At 46.5% G+C, this 22380-nt stretch overlaps 1 protein-coding gene across 4 annotated transcripts in view; it reads left to right on the top strand.

Moving 5' to 3' along the window:
- The first annotated feature begins 3234 nt into the window (after positions 1–3234).
- PXK (PX domain containing serine/threonine kinase like) overlaps positions 3235–22380 on the top strand; it is a 104549-nt gene continuing 85403 nt past the window's right edge. For 3 of the 4 annotated variants that reach the window (XM_036737357.1, XM_036737360.1, XM_036737359.1), the window contains exon 1: positions 3298–3433. In XM_036737357.1, the coding sequence (XP_036593252.1) occupies positions 3332–3433 (102 nt within the window). In that variant the 5' untranslated portion in view covers positions 3298–3331. Of the gene's footprint in view, positions 3434–22380 lie in introns of all 4 variants that reach the window. The other variant, XM_036737358.1, reaches the window with a different exon arrangement.

The following is a 22380-nucleotide window of genomic DNA, read 5'->3' as shown; positions in this document are numbered from 1 at the left end:
TTTTTGGACCAGGGGAAAGGCCACCATTGCTTTTCTCACCTGACTTATTTATTGTTCTAGAATGAGCAGAAGTAATTAAGGCACACACTGGTAACTTTTAGTTAATAGTAGGCTTTTCATTGTCTGTGGGCTTATTAGTCATTTTTTTCTTTTATAATTTTAAACTATGATTCAGAGACCAATTTAATCCCAAAGAAAATTGCAACTGAATTATATCTCTTAAGTATTTATATTAAAACACCCTTTGAAGAGTTGACTGTAACTGTGTGTTGCCCTACTGCTGCATCACGAATTGTTTATTGACTTTACATCATGAAAGTCCAAGTAGCCTAAATCGCCTTTCACCTCTGCTTGGTTTTCTTCTTGTTTGGGGCTTAAAATTCCACCATTCTCAAAGAACAAGGGCCCCACTCTTGTTGTAACAGGTATTCTTAGGAAGCTCAGAAGTGTGCAAAATGAAGAAAAGGACCCTGAGAAAAGGCTGGGCAGTTACTTGCTCCTTATAGAAGAAGAGAATCTTGTGCAGGCCTGGGTGGGACTGGGTGGCCTCTGATGTCTTTCCAGACACCAACTTCCTGGAGGCTGTGCCATTGCTCCCACTGGACCTACCAAGCTAGAGAGTCTTATACTGGACTGTCATAGCAAACCCTAGAGGTTCCTCACCAGGCCAGTGGAGTCAGTGGCCTGGAAAATCATCTACTGAGTTAGCATGCAGTAGGTGCTTAGTAGATGCTTGTTGATTGATTTATAAGAGTGGTTGCCATTTATGTTGGTGAAGAAAGGAACCCACACTTAGTATAATTAGAGAGCCTGAAAGTAATAGGAAATTGAAACAAAAAGTGTTTGTCAACAAAGGAGAAGAGGAACTTTGCTATTTGTGAAAGGTTTTTCGTTTCCTAGCTGGGAGAAAGCACGTGCTGGGCAACCTCTCGATGCCTATTTCCTTGTCTGAAAAATGATTGAAAGCACGGGCATCTCAGAGGTTATGAGAGAAACACTTTCAGCTTTACAAAGGGCGGTATCATTGTGAATCAGAATTCTTTGTATGAGGAAAGCTGGTGGGCCTACAGTTTCTGATGCAGCTTGAGACTGTTTAGTTAGGAATAAGAAAAGTTGTTTCTGGTCCGATGAGGTGTAGGCCTGTACTAGACAGGGACCTGTGACCTTATCCCAGTCTTAGGGTCCTAGGTACTGCTAGGGGTGTGGGAGCCCTAACGGGACCCCAGAGTGTGCAGATTTTCAAGCATGAATAAATAGGTTGAAATTTGCCCCTTTTTTTGCCGGGCGAGGTTTCCCCTATTGGGAGCTTTGGAACAGAAAAGCAGGAGAGAAAGGCCACGGTGGAGCCTTCCATCTAGCGCTTCTGAAATCACTTTCAGTTTCCTTTTCCTAACCTCCTAGTCCTTAGGTGTGCGGGTGGTTTCAGTTTTCTACACACCCACTCCCCACCTTTGCATCTCTGGCCTCTGGTTCTTATTCCTGGTCTTCCTCCCCTCTAATTTAAATTGTTATCTACTCAGCCCACTTTCCCTTCCCCTTGTTTGTTTTATTGCCGTGGAAAAACTGAAATAAGTGTATCTTGGGGGCCACAGCAGTCTCAGAATGGCTCTTTAACCCTTATCAAGTCACTGAGACTGTTCCCGGGAGGGTATCTTTAATTATGTCATTAAGGAAGCAAAAGCAGCCTAGACTTTGGGAGCATTAAGTGACCTTCCCTCAGCCAGGGTTCTCTAAATCCAGGCCAGCCCAACACAAACTTAGATTCTACCAAGGGGAAAAGGCCAGCGGTGGGCTCTGTGGCTTGCTGTTGGGCCTTGCCAAGTCTGTGGGGTTATTGGTGATTATTTTCCTCTTAGGAATGTGATGATGAAAAAGTAGAATGTGGCAAATATAATTGTTGGATCACAGCACGATCCTTTCCTGGAGAAAACTCCTTTAGGTTGGGATTTAGAAATTAGCCAATTTACAGTTTGAGGGAGGTGAATTCCTGCTGCCCCCACCCACCCACTCACCCAGGGTTTTATAGGTGGTACAGGATCAGGTTTGGATCCAAGCTTTTGGGTAGTTCGTGTGAGTTTTTCCTCCACTAGTCAGGGTGCCTCAGTTTACAGCTCATCATTAGAAAGCAGAGTCCGGTTGGTGCTTGGCTGGGGCCAGGCTGCCCAAGGCCGTGCCCACCTTCGGACCCAGGGTCAGACAGTGCGGGCGGTGGTAACTGGACGTCTGCCCAGGCTGCCCGGGGGTCGGCGTCCCGCTCCTGGATGGCCCAAGACAAATGCCCCCAGACGCAGAGCCTTGGGTCGCCCTCAGATCGAGGCGAGCCAGAGCCTGGGGCGGGGGTCGCCACTGCAGAATCACCGAATGCTACAGCTGGAAGCCCTTCCTCCAGCACAACCCGCCTTTTTACAGAGGTGGAAACTGAGGCCTGGGAGATTGGTGGGTCACACAGGTCAGTGCCAAAGGCAGCATCTGAACCCAGCACTCCAAGGTTCAAACAATGAGCACTGACCCCAGGCACAGGCTCGGACTTCTCCAGTGGACCGCCCACCTCGCTCCCTTTCCCTTCAGTTTATGGGGGGCATGGCCCGCCCTCCTGGTGCCTGGCACACGGCTAGCCCTGAATAAACGGGGATCGATCGCTTGATTGACTGGACCGAAAAATCGAGGCAGTCCCAGTAGGGGTCCACCCGTGCCCCCCAAAACCAGTGTCTGGGTGTGTCCTCAGGTCCTTGCGGGGGGAGACAGGCAATGGGGTACTGAGGGGAGGAGCCCGGGGCAGAGGGGGGAGCCCTGGGCTCAGCGTTTGGGAGGAGTGGGGGGCGAGAATGACAGGAGGGGGTGTGTCTAAGTGCGTGGGGTCAGGGGGGAGGGGCAGAGGCGGGGGTGGGGCCAGGGCAGGGGGCGGGCCTCTCCCTCCCTCCTTGGGTAGGGGGCGGGGCCTCCCTCTTTCCCTCCCTCCTTTCTTGGGTAGGAGGCGGGGCTTTCTTCCTTCCCTTCCCCTAGGGCAGGGGGCGGGGCCTCTCTTTTCCTCCCTCCCTCCCGAGCAGGGGGCGGGGCCTCTCCCTCGTCTCCCTCCATGGGCGGGGGGGCGGGGCCTCTCCTTCCCGCCCAGCTTGGGCAGGGGGCGGGGCCTCTCCTTCATTCCTTCCCTCCCTCCCCGGGCAGGGGGCGGAGCCGGCCACCGGTGACTGGCGGCGCTAGGGCCCTGCGGGCTGCGCGGGGCCGGGCCGGGCTGAGTTGGGCCGGGCCGGGCTCGGGGCGGGCCGGGGCGGGCCGGGGCGGGCGGAGGCTCTGGCAGCCGCCGGCCCGCTGAGGAGGAGGGCAGGCGGCGATGGCGTTCATGGAGAAGCCGCCGGCCGGCAAGGTACTGCTGGACGACACGGCGCCGCTGAGCGCGGGGATCGAGGCGAGTCAGAGCCTGCACTCGCACACGGTAAGCTGCCGGGCCTCCGCAGCGGGCGCGGCGCCGGGGCCGCCGCCAGGCCCGCCGGGAGCGGGGGCGGGGTGGGGGTGGGGGGGCTCCTCCGTCTGTCCTCGCGTTCTGGCCAGACAGGCCCGCTGGTCCATCTCCCGCCTCCATGCCTTTGCCCAGGCGGCCCTGGCTCCCCTGCAGCTCCCTCCCCGGGCTTGGGGCTCCCCCCCACCCCTCCCTTGAAGACCCAACTCTCCCCCACCCTCCAGTGACGCTTCCCCGGGCCTGGGGCATCTGCCCCCAGCGGGAACGAGGGCTTTGTAATCCCGGGCTTCCCTCGGGTACACACTCGGCGTCTAATGTGTGCTGGGTGGAAGTGCACACTGTAAAGTGGCAGCGCCGGCGGGCGGGGAGCGCTGAGTGGAGGGGATGGAGAAAGGATGGGACCAGAGGCCTGGGGTCAGCAAGGGCACCTTCCCGGACCGCCTGGGGCACGGCTGGTGGTGGGGATGATGGTGGTGATGATGGTGTGGATAGTGCCGATGATGGTGCTGGTGGTGGTGGTGATGGTGGTGGTCTTGATAGTCGTGATGTTGGTGATAATGATGGTAGTGGTTGTGGTAGAGGCTCAGGGGCACAACTTAGGCTGGAGAGAGGCAGAGGCATTCAAGGAACACCCTGTCTTTCACCACACTCTTCTTGACCCGGACCCTCCTTGCTCCTCTTGGACCCTCCTCTCCATTTCCCACTTTGCCCATGGCATGTTTAGGGGGTAGGAGGTTAGGCATTGCGGTGTACATTCTCCTGGTGACCCAGACCAAATGGGAAAAGAGCCAGGTGTGTGTAGGGAGATGCCCGCATGCGTCCACGGGGGTGCTGAGGATGGCCCATGCCCTGCTCCCCCACACCCCTCGCACTTCCCATCTGCCCTGCCCAGGGATGAGGACTCTCCATCGATGACTGTGTGGGCATTTATTTTCACTTAAAATTCATTGGCACAGCCTGGAGTGGGGATAGGTCCTTGTAGTAAACACGGGCAGCACTTCTGGCCAATCTGGTGCCTTTCGCTTGACTCTATATGTTTTTAAATGGACTCACTTTCATTTGTCTTTCTGTAAAAATGGACACAGTGCCTTGTAATGTGATGAGCCATAAACTAGTCCATGACCAAAGAATTCAAAGAGCTGGGGGGGTGGGGGTGGGGGGGCTTCTCCTGTAAAGAATGAACAGAGACAGACTCCCTAAGCCCTAATATTTTTCCTTGTCAGCCAGTCCGATCCTAGCCTCTTCAGCTCATCTGTTTACCACTAGAGTGTTTTCAGAATTCATCTTCTTGGAGGGGAGGGGAACAATAGCCATTTGTCTTTGGGTTCAGACAGTTCCGAGGACTCCAAAGGCGACCTTTCCTCCCTAGAATGGCCCAACTTCAATGGAGTTTTCTGATTCCAATTTCCTTCTTATGTGCTGTGTTTTCTAAAAGTGAAGGAGGTAACCTATGGGCCTTTTCTTTGCCTCTTCAGATTCTTCCTTTATAAATGTGAAAATGATCACCTCCCCCCAAAGGGAATGCTTTCTGTGTGGCCTATCCCCCCACTTCTTCTTCGGGCATCACGTGGCATTTTTAAACACTGAAATGTTCTCCAGGGAGCACGGCTCCAGGGAGGTTTGAGGTTTAGGGCTGGGAGTCAAGCATCTTGCTATGAAACTTGCCAGTCCTTGATAGGAGGAGAGATGGAGAGATTACGGATCTTATCTCCAGAGCAGGAATCTACCTTAGAGGCCATTCCGGGCTGTAGTCCAGAGAGTTAAGTGCCTTGCCCCAGGTCCTACAGATAGAGGTCCTCCACAAGCATTGATTGAACTCCTACCTGTTACATCACAAACACTGTGCCTGGGGTTGGGGAGCCGAGACAGAAAGGAGGTACAGAATATTGTTGGTCCAGTCCTATGATTTACTGACTCTACAGACCCCATGGGGAGGATCTTCCCTGTACCCCTCTTTACTGCAGGTCAACCACTATTCTGCATCTGCACTGTTCAGTTTGAGAGGGTGGCCGGGGCCTGGGAGGTCACATGAGTTACTCAGAGTCACACAGCTACAGGATTGGAGCCCAGTCTTCCTGACTACAAAATACATTATATCTTTACAGTGATCTATATTGTAAATATTTATTTTGTACAAAATCCCAACAGATTAGATAAAATGTAATGGGAGAAGGATATTCAGAGGACCTGGGAGACAGTGCCTGGCACATAGTAGGCACTTAATAAATGTTTATTGAATGAATGATCAGGAAAGATTTCCTGAAGGTTGCTCTTGAGCTGAGTCTTGAAGGTAAAGTGGGAAAGCATTACATTCATAGCGGGACACCACCAGTACAAAAGCCTGGAGGTTGGAGACAGCATTGTGTGTGAGCCTTGCAAGGCCAGGTCGGCTGTCCCTGAGGGCCTGAAGGAGAGCGAAAGCCTTACTAGGCTAGAAAGGTCATTGGAGCTGTGTTCTTAAAGGATTGTAAATCCAAAGAGATGGGTTTATATTTGTTCCTACAGAGAATAGGGAACTATTGGAGTTTATTCAATTTAAAAAGAGTCCGCAAGCATTTATTAAGCGCGTGCTGTTCAGTAGGGTAGTGAGAAGTCAGATTTGTGCTTTAAGAAGATGGTTTTCCCAGTTCGATGGAGCTCTCCACTGGAGAGAGGAGAGATCTAATCTAGGGTGGGGAAACCAAATAGGAGGATATGATGGTAGTCCAGGTGAGGGCCTGCACTAGGGCTGTGTAGAAAGCAAGGGCCAGAGGCAAAAGATGGTGTGAAACTAGAACTGGAGGAGGGGTGCTTGGCAAAGGCTTCATGGAGAAGGGGGTCTGGAGCCAGGTTTCAAAAGAAGCAATGGGTTCTGGGAGGTGGAGGTGAGCAGGGGCTACATTCCAAGCCCAGGAGATAGCCAGTATAGATGCATGGAGACTGGAGCTGGAGAGGCAGGTGAGGAAGAGCAAGGCCAACTGGGTCTACCAGCCAGGGCACCCAGTTGGCCATGTGAGCTGAGCGAGAGTTGAGGGTTGGAATTGCACCAAGATGGTGGACTTGGGGGACTGGAAGGATGTTGGGACTCCCAACCCAAACAGGGGAGTTGGGAAGTGGGGGTGGGTTTGAGAGGAAAGTGAACAAGTTGGGTCTTGGATAGGTTATGTTGGTAATGCCTCCAAGATTGGTACCTTTGGGGGTTGTGTCTTTTTAGATTTGCTTTCTGTAATGACAAGCAGACTCATAGAACCAAAGCTGGAAGAGGAACCTTCAAAGTCAAATGGCTAAAGCCCCTGTTTACATCTGAGAAAACTAGGCCCAGGGCAGGGATGTGTATAGCTTTGCCCAAGGTTATCCAAGGAATGGGAAATGCCAGGCTGGATTTGGGCTTGTCACCCATGACTTCAAGTTCATCTCTATTTCTCTTGCCCACCTCCTGAAACGTTGATGACCTCATGATGCGCCTTTTTTTCCCTCTCTTTGTATAATAGTGAAGATGAAAACGACAGGTTTTGGAGGGTAGTTAACTGAAGGAGAGAACATTTTCTTTGAAAATTCCAGCACTAAATTACTGGAATAACAACACAGGAATTAATAGGATTATAAGTTTATCTCACTTCTCATTAAAAATGCAGATAGCATTATTTGGGGATAGGAAATGGCTCCTCTGACTACTTGGGCTAAACCCTGGAGTCTGACTCATTGAAGGCCCAGATAACCAGAAGTGCTGTATTGTCTCTTACGCGTGCCCTCCTTCATAATAGCTGCAAAATTAAAGGCTAGAAGAGGTTGCGTCAGCTTCGAGCTTCCCTGGGCAAAGCTAATGCTGAGGCCAATGCTCTTGATTCATAGCGTTGAGATGAGTAAGTTCCCTTCATCAGGATCTGGTGAAAAAATACTCTGGAGAGATGAGTATTAAGGATGGCAAGTGGAAGAAAAAAGGTGGCGTGGCTGTATTTACAGGAAGGAAGAAGCTGGTTTTGCCTCAGCAAGTTTTAGGCGGTATTTGGAACACGCAAGACCCTGCCGAGAATGAATGGGCACTCATCTATAGACTGGGAACTTGAAGTCTCTGGATCTGTTTTGTGTCTGTGGGTGGTGAGCATGGCTGTGAGCTAGCAAGCCAGTTTTCCACTTTGACCTCAGATCTCCTAAAATGGCTAAAAAACCCCAAATCTTTCAGGCATCTGGATTTATAATTATAAAAGTGGATTTTGGATTTATGGTCTTGGGAAAGGAATGGCCTGTGGATGGAAGAAAATAAACAGCAGGCAGCCAGTATCTATTATGTGCCTGCTGTGTGCCAGGCAGTGGGTATACAGGGACACAAATAAAACAGTCCCTGCACCCAAGAAGGAGACAAGTTCATCTCTAAGCTCATACAAAGTAAATGCTGGATACTTTGGTGAAGGAGGGAGGCACAGGGCGTGTGGTGGGGGGGGGGCCACTGGCAGTACAGATCTAAATGAGAAACAGGAACATCACAGCATCAAAAAGATAGTTGGTTTTCCCAAGCTGGAGCATAAGTGTGTGCCTGGCTTAAGTTTGAATGATTTAACCTTCATTTTATGGAGGGCAGGTGGTACTTTGCTTCTGTTTCTGGTGCAGAGACGGAAAGCTCTCATACAAACAGAGAAGGGAAATATTTATGGTAGTAATTTGAGCAGAAGAGAGGGCTGGTGATGCCGTCCATGCCAGGGAAGTAACATTTCAGGTGCTGGTGGAAGGAGGGAAGACTTTTAAAATTATTATTATTTTTCCGAGAGGATCGTGGTAGAGTTTGAGAGGAAGAAGAGGGTACGGTAAGGTCAGGAGCATTGCGGGGAGAAGTTTTTAAACTCCCTGCCCCACGTGACGGGCACCTTGTCCTTGTTTCTGTGAGCTGTCAGGGATGTCAGAGGGCATCTAATCCATGGAATACCTGAGGGCGATGCCATCTCTGCTTCTTATAAAGCCGGGTTTGGCAGCTTGTTGTGAGTGCCTGGTGACCTTCTGTACTTGGGATTCTTCCCTCTTCCTTCCTGGGAAAATCTAAGTAAATGTTTGGGGACAGACCTTCCTAGGGATCCAGGGCCTTTCTTTTCACTAGAACCTTGCATGTGTCCCTGCTTGCCCTGCCCGACCAGAGAACCCACTGTTCTGTTTCTGAGGTTTTTCATGTGGGTGCCGCTCGCTTTAGTCTGCCAAGAAACACAGGTCAACCAAGACATGTGACTGCTGTGAGCACTGGCTTGTGGCAAGAGCTTCCCAGGATCTTCTGGGAGAGCGGGGAGGGACCTCAGAGGCCGTCCAGGCCCACCCCTCTTAGCTGAGGAAACTGAGTCACAGAGGGGTGAAATGGCTCACTCCAGGTCCTCTAGCTAACAAGCCCAGGGCCTTTGGGCTCCTGACAGCTCTGAGCTGCTCTCCTGGTCTCATCGTGCCATGTCTCAAGCTTTGAGGACGCTTCTTATTAAAAGCTGCTCACTGGGATATTCATAAGCCTTTTAATGCCCTTTATGTGACCTTCAGCTACATGTGCGGTGACCTCATTTAGCATCCAGACCTGTCGGGGACCTTTTGCAATCTTTTAGGAAACTGTTCATGCTGCTGTTACTGAAGGACCATTTGGAATTCAAGTGTGAAGTTAGATTAATCATTACCTTTGGGTTACGAAATTGTACAGTAGTCCTGGGCTTCAGCTCTGTATTCCATTTTCATATGGAAAGTCTTTATTAAAATGCCCTTGTGGTTCTAAGCCATGATGCATGCGGTAAAACTTCTTGGCTTTCTAGTCAAGTCAGCCAGCACCTACTGTGTACCAAGCACTGTACTAAGTGCTGGGGTTACAAAGAAAAGGAACACACAGTCTCTCCCCTAACAGCTCAGTCTTAGGTGTTTCAGAAACTTCTTGAAATGCTATTTGCTTAGACTAGGGGTTCTTAAATTAATTTATTTATTTTTAGTTCACAACATTTGGTTCCATAAGCTTTTGAGTTTCAAATTTTCTTCCCCTCCCCCCTCCCCAAGATGGAGTGCAATCTGATATAGGCTCTACATATACATTCACATTCAACATATTTTCACATTAGTCATGTTGCAAAGAAGAATTATAACTAATGGGATGAACCACGAGACAGAAGAAACAAAACAAAAAAGAGAGAGAGCAAATGGTCTGCTTCGATCTGCATTCAGACTCTGTAGTTCTTTCTCTGGATGTAGATGGCTTTTTCCATCATGAGCCTTTTGGAGTTGTCTTAGAACCTTGCACCCGTCACTCAGCATCAGTTCATAGAAGTCTTTCCAGGTTTCTCTGAAGTCCACCTGCTCATCATTTCTCATAGCGTGATGGTATTCCATTGCATTCACATACCACAGCTTGTTCAGCCGTTCCCCAGCTGATGGGCATCCCCTCAATTTCCAGTTCTTTGCCACCGCAGAAAGAGCTGCTGTAAGTATTTTTGTACATGTGGGTTCTTTCCCCATTTGTATGATATCTTTGGGATACAGTCCTAGAAGTTAGACCAGGGGTTCTTAACCTTTTATTTGTGTCCTGGATGCGTTTGGCAGTCTGGTGAGACCTAGGGACCTTTCTCAGAAAAAATATTTTTAAATTTGTAAAAGAAAAAAATGCATGGGATTGCAAAGAAAACCAATTGCATTGAAAAAAAGATGTGATTTTTTTTTTCCACATCCAAGTTCATGGAGCCCATGTTAAGAAGCCCTGGCCTAGACTGAGGCAGAACCTTGGCCTAATTTGTGTACATGTCATGCCTTTCAATAAGATGATAATGCCAGTGGTTTTCTGGGACCTTAATTGTTTTTTTTTTTTTCTGTTTTTCTGCCTTGGAACCTAAGATGAAGTTGGTGTGAAAACCCTAACTTGGAAAGTTATTGAGCAGAACGTGAGGAAAGAGAATTATCCTCTGCCTGGAATGTTCTTGGCTTCACCCCGATCTGCCCTTTAAGGCTCAGCTTAAACACTTCTTTCACGTGAAGCCTTTCCTGAGGCTCTCTGCTGCTAGTGCTGTTGTCCCCAAATTACTCTGCATATACTGTACATGTGTACACACACACACACACACACACACACACACACACACACACCCCACAGGGATTGAATATAAGCTTCTCAAGCACAAGAGCTGTTTCACTTGTATCACCAGTGCCCTATGTAGTACCTGGCTCATAACAGGCCCTTAACAAATCCTTTTTGATGGATGCTATTTGATTTAAATATTTTAAGTCACCTATTTCTATTAAAGGAGTCATCTCTGAATGGACGATCCTTGTTATTGGGTAGATAATTCTGTCTGGATCATGTTTTGAAGACTAAATTTTCCACAGTATTAATTAATTTCAACTCACACATTTATTACTGTATTCAAGATACATGGTAACCAAATATATAATCTTTATATATATCCCAGGATACAACACCCTGAAAGAACCTAAACAATAAATCTGTTATTTTGATGGTTCGACTGCTGGAACTTTGTGAAATGATAAATATGCACTTTGCCCTTAGGAGGACAAAGGCCATGCCTTCCCATGTTTATATTGAATTTATCCGCCTTTACGGAGTGCCTTGTTATATAGTGTTCTGTCATGGTCCCCTTTATCAGGGGCCAGATGTTCTCATACCACTGTTGAATGTTGGAAGACTAACTGGAAAATCTTTGAGATCGTTCTCGGGGATGTGAAAAGAAGGATCCTTGCTCATCGAGTTAATGAGGAAAATGATTTCTGTCTGACACAGTCAATATTAAATAGCCCACACATGCTGATGGACAACTGGGAGGACAAGAGTCATAAAGTTCTTCCCACAGATAGAGCACCAGGCCTGGAAATCCGATCTCTGATATCCCAGCTGGTGTGACTCTGGGCAAGTCACTTAACTTGTCTGCCTCAGTTTCCTCATCTGAAGGGGATGATAATCATAGTGCCCACCTTCTAGGGTTGTTGTGAGAGTCATATGAGATAGTATTTGTATAGTACTTGGTACAGGGCCTGACACACAGTGCCACTCTTACTATAAATGGTAGCTATTGTTATGGTTATTTTGTGAACATCATTTGTGCAGATTTTTTAAAAAAATACTGCTTATGTGCCTGTGGTTTGTTCGTGTGTGTGTGTGTGTGTGTGTGTGTGTGTGTGTGTGTGTGTGAGAGAGAGAGAGAGAGAGAGAGAGAGAGAGAGAGAAGGGGAGGGGGATGGATGGGTTAGGGTGGGATGGGATGGGATGGAATGGAATGAGATGGGATGGGTTGGGGTGGGATGGGATGGGATGGGATGGGATGGGATGGGATGGCTAGTGCCCAGAAAGAATGAATGTGGATCTTTTCGTATCAGAACACGGTAAGCAAACACTTGCTCTTACACAAATGAGAACAAGGCAGCAGGGTTTGGTCGGCCAGCTGGTCTACCTTGTGACCTGCAAACTTTAGGTGCATCGAGTTGGAGTTTGAGCATTATGCAATCTCTTCAGTTTACTAAGATGTTGCAAGTGCAATTAGCCAAGCGACTCGTTATTTTCGATTGGCTGTGAAGCGCCATCACTTAGGCAGGTGATTCATGAGGTTGTAAGGTAGTGTGGGGCATGGTGGGTGATGTCTTCCTTATGGTCGTTTGTCCTTTGCTCTCCAAGAGGACCAGTGACATGACAAGAGCCATGTTCTGACTTGCTGGGGAATTGGATTTCGGTGAGGCTGAATGTCAGCTTCGCTATCTCCTTCAGAGTCATTGAAGTCCAGTGACAAGACAAAAGTCAAGGTGACTGGCCATGGCCCAGGAGGTCTGTTTTCCTTATCACTTTTCTACATAGGATGCTTTTAACCTTGAAGTATCTTACCCGTGCTGTCCTTTAAGACAGCCTCACATGCAAAGTTGTAAAACGCTCCAGGGGGTGTTCTTCACTTCCACTGACTAAAATAGCTCATTTACCCATCACTAACTCTAGGTATGACCTGAATAATTTTCCATCATTTTGCAGTAAATGTGGTTAACCCATTTGAACCAGCTTGCTTCAGAACTTTCAGGAATTTCCATCCTCTCCCTTCTGTGCTACAGAACCTATGCACATTCTCCACCCATTGGGGCCTTTTTAGTCCTCATAATTCTTGTTCTTGTCCTTCCACAGATCTTTACTGGAACATGTGGGAGACCTTCCTTTGGTTCTGCGAACATTTTGTAGACACTGATGCCCCACTCAAGGTGCCCTCCTGGTTCTTTCCCCCTTTGTTCTCATTCATGGCCCTAGGGCACCCACATAGCAAATAGCTATAGGGACTCAAACCCAAGTCTTTTGAGCTCCTTCAAGTATAAATCAGCAGTTTTCATCCAGTGAGGTTTATTTGTGTGTTTTTGAATGTGAATTGATTGCTAAATTGATCTTTCATGACTGTGGTTCTCCTAGATGAGGCCCTGGAGTGGTCTGGGGCTGGGTGCTCTCAGCCCAATGTCAGGAGCATCGACCTATCTCTAAGGAATCCCCCTTCTATTTGGACTTTAGAGAGGACAGCCTTTGGGGTGGTCACCGAGGCCTGCCATAACAGCTTAAAGAACCTGCTGGAGAGCTGATTGTTCCTCCGGAGCTGTGGTTCCATTTCACTGAATGTTTGCTGCGCTGGAATATGCAGGATGTGCCTGTATTTGATAGAGGCGGAGAAGCTGTAAAGTGTCAGGAACGAATGCCAATTAAATATCGAGGAGAAATGAAGATAAAACACTCCGAAATTGTGATATAGTTCATTGAAAAAATGGGGTTTGATTTATACCGAGATGACATTCAGACGCTTGGGAATATGATGGAATGGCATCCTTTGTGCATTCAGCTTACTCAGGGAGGTGTCCCGCCTGCTGTCCCACTCTCTGAGTTATGCTGGGTGTGGGCACGTAATGTGAATGATCTCCCGAGTGGGCGTCTAAGTTCCCCACACCTGACTGTGCCGAGAGTGAGTCTAGAAGCCAGGGATGGTCTGTTTGTGAAGCTTAAGCACAGCCTCAACTGACTTTGCCTGCACTGCTGCTCCTCTAGGATGTTCCAGCAGCATCCTCCTTGCCCTTCTTGTGAAACCAGGGGAAGGCACAGTTAGGTGGGGGTTCTGAGCCCCCCTTGTAGCATCCTGGTGAGAGCAAAGCCTTTTGGACAGGGTTTTCCCCCTCAGCCCGTTAAGTCTTTATCTGTTTCTCTGCCCTCCTATTTGGGTAGAAGTCTTTATTTCCAACTCTCTCCTGATCTGTGGCTTGGTTAGCTTGTATAAAAAAGTAAAAATTACATTCAGTTGTTTCCATCTCAGCTTCATCTGTCAGTTAATAAAAATTTATTAAGTGCCTACCGTATGCTGGGCATTATGCTCAGATCTAGGGATACAAAGAATGGTCGAAATAAAACAGTCCCTGTCCTCAAGGACCTCACAATCTAGTTGGAATGGGCGGACAGCAAGCCAAGGACTATGTACAAGTAAGCCATATACAGGATATATTAATGAAAATAATAGCTAGCATTCTGCTCAAGGAGTAGGAGAGGGGAGGGAGAATGGAGGGAGAGTGGAAGAGAATTTGGGACTCAACATTTTGAGAAATGAATGTTAAAAATTTTTTTAAAAAATTGCAGTTGGGAAATATTTAACAAAATAAATAAAGATCTATTTTAGCTGGCATTTATGTGCGCCTTACTGTGTGCTGGGCATAATACTAAGCATTTGATCCTCACGACAGCCTTGGGAGGTAAGTGTTATTATCATTCCCATTTTACAGTTGAGGGAACTGAGGCAGACAACGGTTAAGCAGCTTAATCATGATAATGACAGTCATCAGTAACATTTATACAGTGCCTACTGTGTACCAGGTTCTGTGCTAAGCACTTTACAGTTAGTATTTGCATTTACATTACAATTATCATCTCATTTAATCCTTAAACAATCCTGGGAGGTAGGTGCTATTATCATCCCCATTTTACAGTTGAGGAAACTGAGACAAGCAGGGTGAAGTGACTTGCCCAGGGTCACACAGCTAGTGTCTGAGGCCAGATTTGAGCTCAGGTCTTCTAGACTCCAGGCCCTGAGCTCTATCCACTGGGCTACCAGTTGCCTTATAAGAATTGGACTTTTTTTTTTATAGTGCTTCCACATATCTCATTTGTTTTTTGGTTTGTTTTTTTTTTTTTAATTCCAAATTTCCTCATGATTTGAGATGGCTACAAGTGGAATGGGCTGCTTTGGGAGGTGGTGGGTTCCTTATCCCTGGAGAATTCCAGATAAAAGTTAATTGGCCAGTTTTTCTCATGGAGATTCCTGTCTGGCTCCTGGTTGGTCTGCACGACTCCAGGGGTCCTTCCAATTCTGTGTTGCTTGTGTCTGCACAACAACCAAAGACATGGGTTGGGATGAATATCAGGGGAGGGCAGATGACAAACGGGAAAATGGTGATCACATGACCCATACTTCTGGACTCGTGAAATCTAATAAGGAATATATCACAGATGGTGCCAGATGGGATCAGATGTGTAATTTTATTGGGATAGTAAACCTCTCTCTGCTGGGGCAAATCAGTGCCTGCCCTGCAGTTTCTAGCCTGAAGAGAGTTGCCTCTCACTTATCTATGAGTTACGTAGCTAGGTGGGTGGCAGGGCCAGTATTTGAGCTCGGAACCTGCCTCTGGGGTTAGCTCTCCACTAAGCCACACCATTCCTCAAAGGTGTATAGTATATAGCCTTTTCCTTAGAGCACGTGTGAATCATAATGTTTCATCAAAAATGACTTCTCATTCAAAGTAAGACATTTCTTCCTACTTCTTCAGGTGAGGTTTTGTTTTTGGTTGCTGAGGGAGTCAGTAGGGTAAAGTAGGTGGGGCCTTTTGCTCCAACAATGTCCAAGAGCCAGAAGTGGTTGAGAGGACTGGATCTTGTGAGAATCCCAGAATCAAAGTTTCTTAGAGTAGGAATGGACCGCAGAGGCCATCGAATCCAACCCTACAGGAATCCTTCTTCCTTTGAAGACCTGGAGGAGGGGAAGAAATCTTCTGCCTCCCAAGGCATCCCATTCCACTTTGGGTAATGGATTTGTATAGCTCTAACACGTTTCAGGGGATCTCAGTCTTTTTTGTATCATGGCTGCCTTGGTCAATCTAGCAAAACCTAGCAATTCCTTTTCAGAATAATGTTGGGTTTTTTTGGGGGGGGGCAGGGCAATTGGGATTAAGTGACTTGCCCAAGGTCACACAGCTAGTACATGTGTCAAGGGTCTGAGGGCGAATTTGAATTCATCTCCTCCTGACTTCAGGGCCAGTGCTCTACTCACTGCGCCACCTAGCTGCCCCCCAGAATAATGTTTTTAATACATGAAATTCATAGGATTACAAAGGACATACCAATTATTTTGAAATAAAGATGTAATTTTTTTCCCTATGCAAGTTCATGAAAACGACCCGCAGATAGATGCCAGATTAAAAACTCTTGCTCAAATTAAGGAGGTCTTCCTTGTATTAAACTGAAATGTCAGTTATCACTTATTTTTCCAACTTCTTATCTCTGACATTGGATTGAACAAGATTTCAGCAACCTTCATGTCCTTGGAGACAGCCACGAGCCTCCCCCGTCTCTTTGCTAAAAATCCCCAGTTCCTTCTGCCAGGCCTCGTGTGACAGATTCTAGCATCTTCCCGTTTACCCTGATACAGATGCATTTCAACTTGTCTAAGCCATGGACTGATTAGGACCACATCCAGGGGGAGTATCAACTTGTCAGCCTCACACTGCATCAGCCTTTTTGTCTACCCTCTTGTCCTGTTAGCTTATATCATTTGCAATCCATTAAAATGCCGAGGGATTTTTTCATCCAGCCGCATCTCCCATGTTGTTTTTGGGCAATTAATTCTTAGAAAGCAAATGAAAGACCTCACAGTTATTTCTGTTAAGTTTCCTCTTATAAGCTTTGACCCGTGGTTATAGTTGGTGAAATCTTTTTGGAGCCCAACTCTGTCACCAGGGTGTTAATGCTTCCTTCCAGCTTCCTGAAGATTTGAGCAATGTACCCGATGGTTCCTTCATCCCAGTCACTGATATGAATGGTAACCAACACGAGGCCCAGGGCATATACTTGAAGTTCTCCATGAGATACTGCCTTTGAGGTTGGCATCTGTCCATCAGTGACTACTTTATGGATCCAGATCTTCATCTGGCCCTGAGCCTACTCCACTGTACACACACTGTCATGTAGGCCCCATCTTGCCCTCTTTTTGACAAGAATAATGTGAGATGTTTTGACATTAATTTTTTTATTTAATATTTTTAGTTTTCAGCATTAATTTTCACAAGAGTTTGAATTACAAATTTTCTCCCCATTTCTACCCTCCCCCCCACTCCAAGATGGCATATATTCTGATTGCCCTGTTCCCCAGTCAGCCCTCCCTTCTGTCACCCCAATCCTCCCTCATCCCCCTTTCCCTTACTTTCTTGTAGGGCAAGATAGATTTATAGGCCCTATTGCCTGTATATCTTATTTCCTAGTTGCATGCAAAAACTTTTTTTTTTGAACATCTGCTTTTAAAACTTTGCGTTCCAAATTCTCTCCCCTCTTCCCTCCCTACCCATCCTCCCTAAGAAGGCAAGCAATTTAGCATAGGCCACATGTGTATCATCATGCAAAACCCTTCCACAATACTCATGTTGTGAAAGACTAACTATATTTGGCTCCTTCCTATCCTATCCGCCTTTATCCAATTTTCTCCCTTGACCCTGTCCCTTTTCAAAAGTGTTTGCTTTTGATTACCTCCTTCCCCTATCTGCCCCCCTTCTATCATCCCCTCTTTTATATCTCCTTCCTCCTTTCCTGTGGGGTAAGATACCCAATTGAGTGTGTATGTTATTCCTCCCTCAGGTCAAATCTGATGAGAGCAAGATTCACTCATTCCCCCTCACCTGCCCCCTCTTCCCTCACAACAGAACTGCTTTTTCTTGCCACTTTTATGCAAGATAATTTACCCCATTCTATCTCTCCCTTTCTCCCTCTCTCAATATATTCCTCTCACGTCCCTTTATTTGATTTTATTTTTTTAGATATCATCCCTTCATATTCAACTCACCCTGTGCCCTCTGTCTTTGTGTATGTATATCTATATATCTATATCTATATATCTATATCTATATATATATGTGTGTGTATGTGTGTGTGTGTGTGTGTATGTATGTATGTATGTATGTATGTATGTATGTATATTCCCTTCGGCTACCCTGAGGTCTCATGAATTATATACATCATCTTTCCACATAGGAATGTAAACAAAACAGTTCGATTTTAGTAAGTTCCTTGTGATTTCTCTTTCTTGTTTACCTTTTCATGCTTCTCTTGATTCTTGTGTTTGAAAGTCAAATTTTCTATTCAGCTCTGGTCTTTTCATTGAAAAAGCTTGAAAATCCTCTATTTTATTGAAAGTCCATATTTTGCCTTGGAGCATGATACTCAGTTTTGCTGGGTAGGTGATTCTTGGTTTTAATCCTAGCTCTATTGACCTCTGGAATATCATATTCCAAGCCCTTCGATCCCTTAATGTAGAAGCTGCTAGATCTTGTGTTATTCTGATTGTGTTTCCACAATACTCAAATTGTTTCTTTCTGGCTGCTTGCAGTATTTTGTTCTTGATCTGGGAGCTCTGGAATTTGGCAACAATATTCCTAGGAGTTTTCTTTTTGGGATCTTTTTCAGGAGGTGGTCATTGGAGTCTTTCAATTTCTATTTTACCTTCTGGCTCTAGAATATCAGGGCAGTTCCCCTTGATAATTTCTTGAAAGATGATATCTAGGCTCTTTTTTTGATCATGTCTTTCAAGTAGTCCAATAATTTTTAAATTATCTCTCCTGGATCTATTTTCCAGGTCAGTGGTTTTTCCAATGAGATAGTTCACATTGTCTTCCATTTTTTCATTCCTTTGGTTCTGTTTTATAGTATCTTGGTTTCTCATCAAGTCACTAGCTTCCACTTGCTCCAATCTAATTTTTAAGGTAGTATTTTCTTCAGTGGTCTTTTGGACCTCCTTTTCCATTTGGCTAATTCTGCCTTTTTCTCCTCATTGACTTTTTGTAGCTCTTTTGCCATTTGGGTTAGTCTATTCTTTAAGATGTTGTTTTCTTCAGTATTTTTGGGGTCTCCTTTAGCAAGTCAATGACTTGTTTTTCATGGTTTTCTCACATCATTCTCATTTCTCTTCCCAATTTTTCCTCTACTTCTCTTACTTGCTTTTCCAAATCCTTTTTGAGCTCTTCCATGGCCTGAGACCATTTCATGTTTTTCTTGGAGGCTTTTGATGTAGGCCCTTTGACTTTGTTGACTTCTTCTAGCTGTATGTTTTGGTCTTCTTTGTCATCAAAGAAAGATTCCAAAGTCTGAGTCTGAATCTGAGTCCATTTTCACTGCCTGGCCATGTTCCCAGCCAACTTATTTGACCCTTGAGTTTTTTGTTGGGGTATGACTGCTTGTAGAGTAGAGAGTATTTTGTCCCAAGCTTGAGGGGCTGTGCTGTTGTTTTCAGAGCTATTTCTATACAGCAAGCTCTGCCACACCAGCGCTCCTCCTCCCCCAAGAACTGCCAACCTGGACCATGACTCAGATCTTAAGCAGGCTCTGCACTCCTGCTCTGATCCACCACTTAATTCCTCCCACCAGGTGGGCCTGGGGCCTGAAGCAACTGCAGCTGTAGTTCTGTAGCTGCACCACCTCCACTGCCCCGAAGTCAGTGGCTGAACCATGAGCTCCTTTCGCTCTGTCCCCGCAGCTTTTCCTACTAACCTTCTCTGTTGTCTTTGGTGTTTGTGGGTTGAGAAGTCTGGTTAACTGCCACAGGTCACTGATTCAGGGCGCTAGGGCCTGTTCCACCCGGCTCCCAGTCTGGTTGGTCTGGGTGCAGCCCATGTCGGGCTCTGCTCTGCTCCGCTCCCAGCTCCGTGCGTGATAGACCTCACCCAGAGACCATCCAGGCTGTCCTGGGCTGGAGCCCTGCTTCCCTCTGCTATTTTGTGGGTTCTGCAGTTCTAGAACTTCTTCAGAGCCATTTTTTATCGGTGTTTGGAGGGTCCTGGGGGAGAGCCTAGGCAAGTCTCTGCTTTCTCTGCCCCCACGTGAGATGTTTTGATGAATGTTTGAGTGAGCTCTAGGTAAGCTGTGTCTTTCTGAATTTAGCTGGTCTCCCAGTCTATGAACACCAGGCTAGCCTGGCACCACCTCTTCTTAACGGTTTTGGAAGTCATTATTGTTTCCTTGTCTAAATGTTTACCAACTATCATGTTAGTTCAATTGAACAAACATGAATTAAGCACCTACTGTATGCCAAGAACTGAAGGTATTAAGACAAGGAGAAACAGCCCCTGCTCTCAAGGGACTTCCCTCCTATGGCAGTAATGGGTTCTAGAGCTTTGCCTGTTATTTTTTAGTCAAGTGAATTGAACTCAATTTAAATTTCAGACTCTCCCTTTTTTTGAAAGTCCCAACATAAGATTCTCCCCAATCCTGTAGCGCCTCTTCCCCACTCTGTGACTTTTCTTAGATGGCCGATGGTGGCTTTGTAACCACCCAACAATACTAGCTGATGTTTGCCTGGGGTGAGCACTGACTGTGCACTCTTTTATTCAGTCACTTGTAGAGTGTCCTTAAGGATTGTAGTGCATTTGATTGACTTGGTTGATGTCAGTAAACATTTTATCCCCTATGATAATCTGTCACTTTCTAATTTGGGAAAGGGCACTTTGTGTACTTGCCTGTGCTTGGTGTTGTACTGCTAAATGTTTAATAATAGGCTCCCCAAATAATGTACACCTGGCACACTTTGAAGTTTAATCTGCATTATCACCATTTTCTCCTTCGCTTTCTTGAGTCTAGACAGTCAACGAAACAAACCAAAAAAATCAAGCCTGAATTTTGTAGCATTTGCATATTTCTGACATATAAATGCTCACACTGAAAATTTAACAATTGAAGCCAGTGGGCAGGGCCCACCTGCGTGGGGTTTCTTGGCCGTGTTGGGCCCTCTTCGGAGGGGACCGGAAAACTCCTGATGCAGTGGGAGCCAGATGCTCAGCCCGACCTAGGAGGACAGTCTGCTGGCCAGCTCCCCTGTTGTCCCAATGTGGTGAGCCTTCTCCCAGAGGGCTGAGAGACTTGGGATTATTTATTGTAGTCTTTCCACCTTTTCTTGAGAAATAAGGCTGGCTGGATGAGCTCCCTGTGATTGGTAATTAGGAGCTTCCTGCTGAAAGCCCAGTGCAAGAAGCTAAGCACAGTGTGTGTGTGTGTGTGTGTGTGTGTATCTGATCTGGGCTTGGTGGAGCGGTGCTGTTCTGGCTGAGCCCATTACCACCAGTTTCCCTCCCTCCCCTCCTTCTTCTTGCCTCCTCCCATCTCTCCTCATTTCCCCAACTCCCATTCCCAGGAGAGGCAGTAACCCATTTCAGTTCAGACCCTTTTGCATTAAAACCTGCCTCTACCTCTTAGCTGAGAAGCAACGGTTAGTCTGGGCCCAGAATTGAGGGCATTTCATTGCCCACATTGAGGGGCACCAGACAGCTCCTGTGTAGCCATTGTTTTGGCATCTCAACTGGTTCCTCCCACCCCCTCCACCAACCCCCAAATGTAGAAAAAGAAATTAAACCAAACCAAACCAAAAAACCCAACGCATTCCTGCTCGGTCCCTCCATCCCTTTAGGCGGTAAGGGATGTTAGGGTTGGATGTCTGTATGTGTGTGGAATCTGTTTATTCAAATTTGAAAGTGGATATTTTCATACTTTCTGCCTCAGGGTTTTCTTTGGTGAGTAAACATTCCATTTTGGGGGTTGATTTTGGCTTAGGAATTAACTCTTTTTTCCAATGTCCAAAAGTAATATAGCAAGAGTAGCAGGACGAGCGCGCACACGCGCACACACACACACACATATACCAGACTAGTTACTTTTACTCCTCTGTTCTCTAGACCAAGTGGGTCAAACCCAAATATAAAGGAATCCCTACCTGCATATATTGATTTAGAAAACCACAAATGAACATTATCTTTTGTGATTGTATTTTTATTTATTTTGCTAAATATTTTGCAATTACATTTTGATCTGGTTTGCACCACACTCAGGAATTTTGTGGGCCCCATGCCCACAGTAGCCAGCCGTGATTTTGACACCTTGGCAGCCTTCTAGATGACTCTCTAAGACCATAGGTCAAAGGGAAATTATTGACCAGTAATGGTAGAAGGATTTTCCTTACCAGAGTTCCCTCTACTAATGGAATAACAGGTCTAAACAGGTCTAGTCTGCATTCTTCTCCCTATGACCAGAAACAGATCTACACAAATCACTGGAAACATGGTCGGAGGGCTGAGGTTTTCTGTCTGTGGGCTGCCCTGGCCGGGGTAAAGAGCTGGCTAATGGAGCATCACCTGTGGACACAATCCTTTTTATAAGTATTTTTTTTTCCATTTGAGTTGTGAGTTGTATTTCTCCCTCCCAGCCTCATATTAGAAAAGGCCAACATTTGCTATAGATACATACTTGGGAACTACACAATACGTATCTATCAGCTCTTTGTCTGGGGATGGAGAGCATTTTCTTTCCTAAGTCCTTTGTGGTTGGTTTGAATGATCATGTTACTCAGAATAGCTTAGTCACTCCCGGTGATTTTGAACAATTTTGCTCTTACTGTATACAGCATTCTCTTGGTTCTGCTGGTTTCCCCATGCACGGATAATCTTACAGGAGATAAGATTTCATCACACCAATTGTACGCAGCCCATGCTGCCAGGAAATGAGGCCATGGGATCGGTCATATCCTTTTCTTGGTAACTGACTTCCTGGTACTGGGGCTGTGCGGGAAGGGCCAGAACGGGGCAGGGGATTGGCATTTTTCTCTGCCTTTCCCTGTATGGGAGAGAGAAGAGGAAAATGGATACCGTGGAAGCGGGTACATGTTGCTGGCTAATCCTTTGTCTGTGAA

The sequence above is a fragment of the Trichosurus vulpecula genome, chromosome 9 (genome assembly GCF_011100635.1).
Source record: "Trichosurus vulpecula isolate mTriVul1 chromosome 9, mTriVul1.pri, whole genome shotgun sequence".
NCBI lineage: Eukaryota > Metazoa > Chordata > Mammalia > Diprotodontia > Phalangeridae > Trichosurus > Trichosurus vulpecula.
This window is presented reverse-complemented; position numbering and strand designations above follow the sequence as displayed.